The sequence below is a fragment of the Emiliania huxleyi genome, assembly GCF_000372725.1.
Source record: "Emiliania huxleyi CCMP1516 chromosome Unknown EMIHUscaffold_16, whole genome shotgun sequence".
Taxonomy (NCBI): domain Eukaryota; phylum Haptophyta; order Isochrysidales; family Noelaerhabdaceae; genus Emiliania; species Emiliania huxleyi.
Window position 1 is genome coordinate 895,349 of NW_005200982.1, and position 8,538 is coordinate 903,886.

Sequence of the window (8,538 nt, forward strand, 5' to 3'; positions counted from 1 at the left end):
AAGAGGGAGGAGTCGCCGAAGGACGGGTAGTCGTCGGTCATGCGGGGGGAGGAGTCGTCGGCGAGCAGCAGGGAGGAGAAATGCCTGAGAGGGTGGGGAGGGAGGCGTGAGGCGCGAGGTGAGGGGCGTGGGGGCGCGGGCGCGGGTCGTGCGCGGGTGGGATGCGAGGCGTGAGGCGCAGGGCAGGGGCAAGGTGTTTTGTGTGTGTGGGGGGGGGGGAGTTTGTGCGAGGGCAGGGCAGGGCAGGGCAGGGCGGCGGCGAGCGGCGAGCGGCGTCGGCGAGATCGGCGACGAAGAGAGGCGATGGTGACGTACACGGCGGCAGTGTTCACGGCAGCAGCGCCGGTGGCGGCCCCGCGCAGCGGCGGCGGCGCCCTGAGTGAGGCAGACTGCCCTGCACAGCCTGCTGGGAACGCTCCCGACGAGCGGCGAGCCATGCGGGCCCGCCGCGGGCGACGCGGGCGGCGAGCCGACACGCGTGTCGCCGGCGTAGACAGCACTGGCGAAGCGAGGCGGCCGGCGCCGGCCCCGGAGGCGGCTGCAGTAAGAGCAGCGAGGCAGAAGTCACTGTCCAAGGCGTACTGAGCAGGCTGCCATCGAGCAGCGCGCCATGCGGGCCTGCCGCCGGCGACGAGATTGGAGAGCCGACAGGCATCGAAGGGGTAGGTACTGAGGAGGGCCATCGCGCCCGAGGCGGTCCGCGCCGGCCCTGCAGGCCGTCACAGAGAGCCTGGCGAGGCTGTACAGAATGCCGAGAGCATACTGGGCAGGCTGCCGTCGAGCGACGAGCCATGCTGGCTCGTCGCAGGCGATGAGGTCGAGGAGCCGATCGGAGCGTTGCAGAGGCTGCCGACCACTGCCGTTCGCCCTCGGGCCCAGGGGTGGAAGGCAAGCTTCCTGGCGTTTCTGGCGAGCGTCCAGACGTCGCAGAGCATCCGGCAGGCGCGCAGCGACCCAAATTTTTGCTCACCGCACGGCCGTGCGAGCCGTCGGTCGGTGGTGATGGTCGGCGTCGGCGCGCGCCGACCGACGCGGCGGCGGTGGGCGTCATGTGGCGCGTGTTGGGACTAGACATTGTCCGAATTGCGGCGGACGTCCCTACGTGGCGAAGTGGGTCGCGTCCCCCGATTTCCGTCAACCCAGCATCCACACCCTTTAAAGCCGTACATAACATGGCTCTCGGACTCCGGTCAGGACGCTGGGCATTGTGTTCTCCAAGCGGAACGGGGTGTGACAGCCCAGCAACAAACGCACCGGCGCACCGGGCGATTCGAGTCAGGTAGGGTGCGTGTCATTGCACGTCAGAGAACTGTTCGGAAGGAACTGGCAGTTGGCGAGAACAGCAGAACAGCGTTCAAGAGAGACGGAGCGGGACCGGAAGCTCAAAGCGCGGAAGGGGGCGCGCCGGTGCTGCGGAGCTCACGGAGGCGAGCCCGGCGGACTGTGCGTCGCTGCGTGCCTTGCTCCGTCGTCAGACGTTGATGACGCGCGACAGCTTCTGCAGCCGGTTGAGGAGCAGGTCGCCTAATTAATAGTTAACTCATAGTTCATTAGCCGGTTGAGGAGCAGGTCGCCTGGGCAGCAGCGAACTCGCTGAGCAGCTGAGTTGGCGTCCGAAACCGGTTGCTCGGCGCTTGATCTCGGCGCAATCTCGGCCACCCTCTCGAGCGGCTCTCGCGGCGTAGATCTCGCATTGCTTGATCTCGGAGCCGGGCACAATCTCGCAACAATCTCGCAGCACTCTCGTGCAGATCTCGCCTTGCTTGATCGCCGAGTGGAACTGGGCCGACTGCTTGTCGGGCCGCGTCGACGAGACGACCAGATTCACCTGAGATTAAGCTAATTACGTGAAGTTCATAACTAATACTTAATTAATCGACGAGACGACCAGGTTCACCTGAGAAGCACAGTCTCGCAAAGATGAGCGTCTCTGCCGGCACCGCCCGCTTGGCGGCCACGGCTCGCCTTGTCGATCTTGCACGAGAGCCGCTCCGCCGCGATGAAGCCGGAGAGCTCCTTGCCAGATCAAATGTTTGACCATTACCGAGGATTCATTATGACTGAAACCGGAGCGCTCCTTTCCCAATCAAATGTGAATTGTGAACCCTCGATCAAGGACTAGCTATGACTGGAGCCGGAGCGCGCCTTGTCGAGGAAGTCCGCCGAGACTCCGAAGGAGGTCGCCATGCCTGCGGCAGGGCTCCCCGGTGAGTGATCTGCTGTTCCGTCAGGAGAGAGGCTCTCAAGAGGAGGCTGCGATGCCGGCGAGGGAGACGGAGCGGTACGACTCGAGGAACTGGTTGTACGCGAGCACCTGGCGGTGAATTAACAATTCGTTCATTAATTGACTAAGGAGCGGCTCGAGGACCCGGGCTGCAAGCGGGCACCCGCAGCTCCCTCCAGTAGAAGCGCGTGTGCGCGTGCATGTACCGGTCGGCGTAGAGCGAGTCGACGATCCCGACGAGCGCCTCCGCAGCAATAACAACAACCCATTCAACTCGTCACCAATCGATCACAACTACTTGATGAACGCATCCCGAGGAGCGCCTCCATCAGCGTGCGGTAGCGGCACTCGTGATTATTAATTACTATTAATTATTATTAATTATTAATCGAGCGCCTCCATCAGCGTGCGGTAGCGGCACTCGTACAGCCCGTTGAGCAGGTTGGCGAGGTGCGGGATCTCGCCCAACACTTGCAGGATCTCGGGCGCGTCGATGACCTGCAGGGAGCGAGAGGACACTGCTGAGACAGCTGAGTCACAGTCAAGTGTGACTGCTCTCTCACCTGCAGAGAGCGAGTCGTTACACAGAAGAGCCACGGACTGAGTATGACTCAGCGATCCTCCTCGCCTTGCTCTTGAGGTCTTCATTACTACTTGAATAGTGATTAATAATTAATAATTAATCATTCAGAGATCCTCCTCGCCTTGCTCTTGAGGTCTTCATTACTACTTGAATAGTGATTAATAATTAATAATTAATCATTCAGAGATCCTCCTCGCCTTGCTCTTGAGTTCGGCGCACTAGTATTAATTACTATCAACTTAATTATTCATTAGTCCTCGCTAACTTAATAATTCATCAGTCCTCGCCTTGCTCTTGAGGTCGGCGCTCCAGTATTATTAATTTTTAATTATTACTAATGACCTTGCTCTTGAGGTCGGCGCGCGGCAGCGAGAGCAGCGACGTGGTGACGGTGTACAGCACGAACGTGTTGTACGAGATCAGCTCCGTCGCGGTGAAGGTCGCGACCTGATTAATTAATTATTAATTCATTACCAGTTAGTGTGTTGTACGAAATCACTCCGTCGCGGTGAAGGTCGCGACCTGATTAATTAGTTATTAATTCATTACTAGTTAGTGTGTTGTACGAGATCCGTCGCGGTGAAGGTCGCGACCTGATTAATTAATTATTAATTCATTACCAGTTAGTGTGTTGTACGAAATCAGCTCCGTCGCGGTGAAGGTCGCGACCGAGTCGAGGAGCAGGTCGGCCGCCTGCTGATTAATACATGCTTCGTAATTAATAGCTAATAGGTGGAGAGTCGAGGAGCAGAGTTCAGCCGCCTGTTGGTTAATACTTGGTTAATAATTAATAGTAACTCATAACTCATAGGTGAGTCGAGGTCGGCCGCCTTCTTGAACGAGCGTGTCGAGATGTGGAAGACCGCCTCGTACACCTTGAGCCGGTTCCTGTTCACTCCCAGCCACTACTTAAGCATTAATTCGCAGACGGCCACACCGTGCACCTCGAGGCGGCTCCTCCGCTCCCAGTCCCCGCCTTGGTCGAGCAGGCCCTTGGCAGCGTCGATGGTGTCCGCGGTCAGCTTCTTGTCGTCGAAGAAGAGGGCGAGCCTGATTGGTCAATGAGCAGTAATCACTACATAAGTAGCACACGTCAGCTCCTTGCTGATGCAGGAAGAGAGAGCGAGCCTGATCAATTGATACTTTTAATCATTAAAGAACGCACGTAGCTCCTCGTCGACGAGGGAAGAGAGAGCGGGCCTCAGCTTGGTAAGGAGGAGGTCGAGCTTCGGGCCGAGGCCGACCTGTGCAGCCAGTAGTGGACTCCTCAGTTATCACTGGCCAACCACAGAAGCAGAAGGTCCACACGCTGCGGACCTGTGGGGCACTTCAAACGATTGACCGGTGGAAGGCACATTGCAGAGCGGCCGCTGCTCCGAGAGCCGACCGTCTTGGCGTACGTCTCCTCCAGCGCCGCGAGCGCCTTAGCCCGCTCCCCGATCCGCATCAGGAACTCCGCCTGTCAGCAGCGTCCCCACCCTCATTCTTGCTGTCTTGAGCGCACCCTCCCGGTCCGCACCAGGAGCTCCGCCTTTGCCAGCATCGCGCTGCAAATCTCCGACTCCCCCTCGCTCTCCTGGTCACAGCAAGAGAGGGCGTGAGCACTAGGCGCCGCTCCACACACCCCGCGCTCCCCCCGCTCTCCTCGGCCGTCTTGATCGCGTCGCTCAGCCGCGCCAGCTCCGTCGCGTTGGCCGCCTCCAGCTTCGCGAGCAGAGCGGCATCCGCCTGCAGAGAGAAAGTCTCGAGAAGGTCCCAAGAAGGGGCGCACAAGGCTCCTCCTCCGCCGCTGCGCGAGCGGTGCGGTCGCCTCCCAGCCGAGCGCCTCGCAGGTGGCGCGGTAGAAGGGCGCCATCTCCTTCTCCTCGATCTGCTTCAGCAGCTGCGGGCGAGCGGGCGGGGCGGAGCGGGCGGGCGGTGTCAGGTCTCCTCGCTGAGGCTGGTGAGGCGTGGCGCGGCGGAGAGGCGGCGAGGGCGCGAGGCCAAGGCGCGGCCGTGCCGCGGCGGCCACGACGGCGGGGGCGACGGCCCGTGCGGTCTCTGCGCCGCCCGAGCACGTACCTGCGCCTTGAGCGGCGCTTTGTCGGCCACGGTGGTGCAGCCGAGGGAGAAGCGGAGCTGAGCGCAGTCGAGGTAGTCCGACGTGAGCGGCGGCTTCTCGGCCGCATGCGCGGCGGCAGGCTCAGCAGGCATGGCGCTTGGGCGGCTGCGAAGATGGAGAGAGAGGCGGGCAGCGCCGAGACGTGCGATTTTCTGGAAATAAATAAACAAAGTGGAATGGAAAATCCAAAATCCAAATCGCAAACATAGAAACCCAAACACACACAGCCACGTGGCATAGGAGAGCAGGAGGTGAAAGGAGGTCAGCACAAGTCCAAGGACGCACGAGCGAGAAGCACAGCAGAGCAGACAGATGACGATCACCACCCAGCGCACGACCGCCAACTCTCCGGCGCAGGCCGCGAAGAACCGAGTCCGGGGGCCGACGGTCGCGGCGCGCCGGCGCGGCGCAGTGGACGCAGCCCGGTTCGCAGCTTCGCGAGCTACGGGGGCGGCCACGGCACGGCCCGGTGGCCGCCCCCGCAATGAGGCCAAGCGGTGGGCATCCGGCAAAAGCCGCAAGACGGGATTCGCGAAGGCGCGGGCCACCTTCCGCGGCGGAGGCCGCGGTAGCGCGGCGGCTGCGGAGAGGCACGACAGCATGATGACAAAAGCACGCTGGCGGGGCACCGAGGCAATCGCAAGGGAGACCCCAGCGGGCTCTTTGTCGGTCGCATCGATGCCGCAACGCAAGGACTACACAAACGACGCCGAGCACCACGGCAAGTTCCAGGTGTGGCTCCAGGCAGGCAGCTTCCAAGGCAAGGCGCGTGATGGTGCGGCGGTGCGGGCAGAGCACGCCGCTCCCTTAGGCTCACACGTGTGGTTGTCTTTATAGGAGCGGCAGCAGCGGGTTAGCGCGCAGTACGAGAAACGGGTGCTGGGCTTCGATGCGTGGCTTCAAAAGCAGGGGTATCAAAATAAATACAAACGGACACCTCTCGACGTGCTTAAAAAAAGAAATTTCGCCCCGCGCGAAACTGTACAAGTCTGACAACCTATGCCGCGCCTCCTCGCCTGAGCATCAGCCGAACCCATCGCGAACAGTGCTGTGCGCGCGCGCGCCGACAGGCAACCGCTCACATGACACAGCCTCCGGCGCCCCCCCGCGCCCCTCCACCACCCCTCCCGTGCACGGTGTAGCCTTTCGCGGCGCCGGCGGAGGCCTCGCTGCCGCTGCTGCAGTCGGCCGTCGCAGATGTCCGTGTCGCATCCCAACTTGGGGCATCGCCACGTCCTGCTGTCCAAATCCGGCGCCGTCCTCCTCGCTCCTGCCTCCGCCTGTCACCTCCTCCACGGCAGCGTCTCTGTCCACGGCCTCCGGTACTCCTGCACCGCCAACCGCAGCCTCTCTGGCGAATCGGCCGTGGGAGCGACGACCAACCGCTCGCCGTCGCCTACCCACAGCCGGAGGATTGTGAGCACGCGCTGCTCGTGGCGGGTGTCTCTCCCCCTCCCCTCTCCTCCCTCGCCGTCTCCGGCGTCGCGATCCGCGTCGAGGCCTATGCGACCGCACCCGAGCACTTGATTAACCATTAACTAATTAGCTCGCCGCGGCCGCGGCCGCAAAGGCCTATCCGCACGCGATACGCGGCGGCGGTCTCCGCGTACCCCTCCAGCACCGCCACGTCCTCCCGGATCGCCTCCACGATCGCTCGCCTGTCCGCCTCGCTGATCGCCCTCTCGCCGGCGCGCTGCAGCGACGCCGCGAGGACGAGCGCCGGCACGACCATGCCGACGGTGAGCGCTGCGCGCCGGACGAGTCCCCATTCGTCCGGCGAGGCCGGACCGCTCCCCGGCAGCGCGCCGCCCTCCTCCTCCTCGGCCAGCTCATCCTCGTCCGACGAAACAAAGGGAGGTGGCTGCTGCTGCGGCGCTTGCGGAGCCTGCCCAAACGCATCGCTCTCTCCGTCAGGCGGCACCGCAAAGGAGAGCGGCGAGCCGCGCCGCTGATGGTGGCTGTGCGGAAGGCTCGGCCTCGCGGGCGCGGCGACGCCGGCGCGCCAGGCCACCGCGCCAGCGAACAGCAGTGTCAGCGGAAGTCCCTGCATGCCGACAGGAGGCTAATCGCAGATATAAAAAACCAGTTCTCCGGATCCCATGCCCGCCCCCCCACACCCAGGGAACCCTCTCCGGGACCCATCTCGCCGGGCGCTCATCCAATCTCCGTTCACACTCAGGACGCGTCGTACGTCCAAGCACGTGGAGCACTCTCGCTGCTCCCCGGCCCGGCTCTGGCTACGCCGGTTTATCGATTTCGCACCCTCCATGTGGAGCTATTCTGTCCTCCTCCACTACGGCGTCGGCACGTACGCCGTCCTCCTCGGCTCCTACCTCGCCGCCTGCCTCCCATTTGCCGTCCTCGACCGCTCCGGCTTCGCGACGCGGTGGCGCATCCAGCCGAGCCCGCCTCGACAGGACGTCGCGGCTGCGAAGCGCATGGTCGTACTCAACTTTGCGTGGCTGCTCCCGGCCGTCCTCGCCGCGTCGCCGCTGCTCCGGCTCCTCTTCCCCTCGGACGCTCAGCCGCCGCCGCTGGCGAGCGCTCCGTTCACGGCGTTGGCGTGGTTCGTGCTGCACGACCTCTCCTTCTATTGCTACCACCGCACGCTGCACGAGGTGCCGTGGCTGTACGCGAGTGTCCACAAGCCGCACCACAAGTTCACGGCGCCCTTCGCGTGGACGTCCCACGCGGTGCACCCGGCGGAAATGGCGCTGCAGGCCGCGGGCGCGATGGCGGGGCCTCTGCTCTGGGTGCGGCTGTACGGCCTGCCGGTGCGCGCCTGGTGGTGCTGGCTCGCCCTCGTGCAGGCGCAGGGTGTGATGGACCACTCCGGGTATGACCTGCCCGCGCCGCTCGACTGCTTTGGGATGCTGCCTGGGTTTGGAGGCACGCGCTTCCACGACGACCACCACCGGTACTTTACCGGAAACTACGCAGCCGCCCTCTCCCTCATCGACGACCTGATGGGCACCCGGCTGCGAGTCGAGCCCCGAGGCGGTGCCGGCGCTGGGCGAGGCGCCTCCGCGGTGGTCAGGGCCGTGGAGCCGGCCCGGTGGGACTGGAAGCGCGACGACTTCTAGAGAGGGCGGGGACCGGGGCGAGACCGAGCACCAGCCGCGAGCACGGACGGAGCGCGCGGCCTATCGCTCTGGGAGCTGCGTGTCCTAGTGCGTGTGCTGCGTGTCCGCCACCAGTTTGCATCGAGTTGTATTTCCTTTTTTTCCACTAGTGCGGCTTTTTTTCTTTTTGAGCTCCCCTCCGGTGGGGCTTCTGGCCCCGCGCTTGCTCGGTGCGCGCGTGTGTTCGCGGGGGTGGACGCGCCCCGCGCTTGCGGCGTCGGTGCGCGCGTGCGTGTATTCGCGGGGGTGGGGACGCGGGGGACGGGGCGGTTGTGGCGCTGGCGCGCACGCTCTGCGCCACCAACGACATAAAAACACGTCGGCGGCGGACGGATCCCGCTTCCCGCGGCGACTGTCGATGACGAGGCTCGAGGGGCTGGGGGCTCGATGACGGTCTCTCGCGCATGGACTAGACGTGTGTGGCATGTCCAGGCGCGCGATGCGAGATCATGTTCGTGCGTAAGTTCGTGCGTCAACGTGCCACCGTCGCCGACCCCCCCCCCCCCAA

At 63.7% G+C, this 8,538-nt stretch overlaps 3 protein-coding genes across 3 annotated transcripts; 1 reads left to right on the forward strand and 2 right to left on the reverse strand.

Moving 5' to 3' along the window:
* Positions 1-1,146: 1,146 nt before the first annotated feature.
* EMIHUDRAFT_462652 (hypothetical protein) lies at positions 1,147-5,000 on the reverse strand (the record flags this gene model as incomplete). The annotated part of the gene is made up of 12 exons (XM_005785615.1): positions 1,147-1,524; positions 1,660-1,828; positions 2,276-2,314; positions 2,388-2,468; positions 2,696-2,722; positions 3,150-3,254; positions 3,752-3,857; positions 4,163-4,266; positions 4,312-4,383; positions 4,413-4,535; positions 4,579-4,689; positions 4,869-5,000. The coding sequence occupies 12 exons, from the start codon at positions 4,998-5,000 to the stop codon at positions 1,472-1,474; spliced, it is 1,122 nt and encodes a 373-aa protein (XP_005785672.1). The 3' UTR covers positions 1,147-1,471.
* A 186-nt stretch (positions 5,001-5,186) lies between these two features.
* Positions 5,187-6,460, reverse strand: EMIHUDRAFT_352485 (hypothetical protein). The gene is made up of 2 exons (XM_005785616.1): positions 5,746-6,460; positions 5,187-5,673 (listed from the first exon to the last, which is right to left on the reverse strand). Exon 1 carries the CDS (start codon positions 6,441-6,443, stop codon positions 6,192-6,194), a length of 252 nt encoding a protein of 83 aa, XP_005785673.1. The 5' UTR covers positions 6,444-6,460; the 3' UTR covers positions 5,187-5,673; positions 5,746-6,191.
* Positions 6,461-7,439: 979 nt separating this feature from the next.
* Positions 7,440-7,883, forward strand: EMIHUDRAFT_46014 (hypothetical protein; the record flags this gene model as incomplete). Its single annotated transcript, XM_005785617.1, has 1 exon — positions 7,440-7,883. A coding segment is annotated over one exon (444 nt), but the record flags the coding sequence as incomplete, so codon positions are not given.
* Between the last annotated feature and the right edge of the window lie 655 nt (positions 7,884-8,538).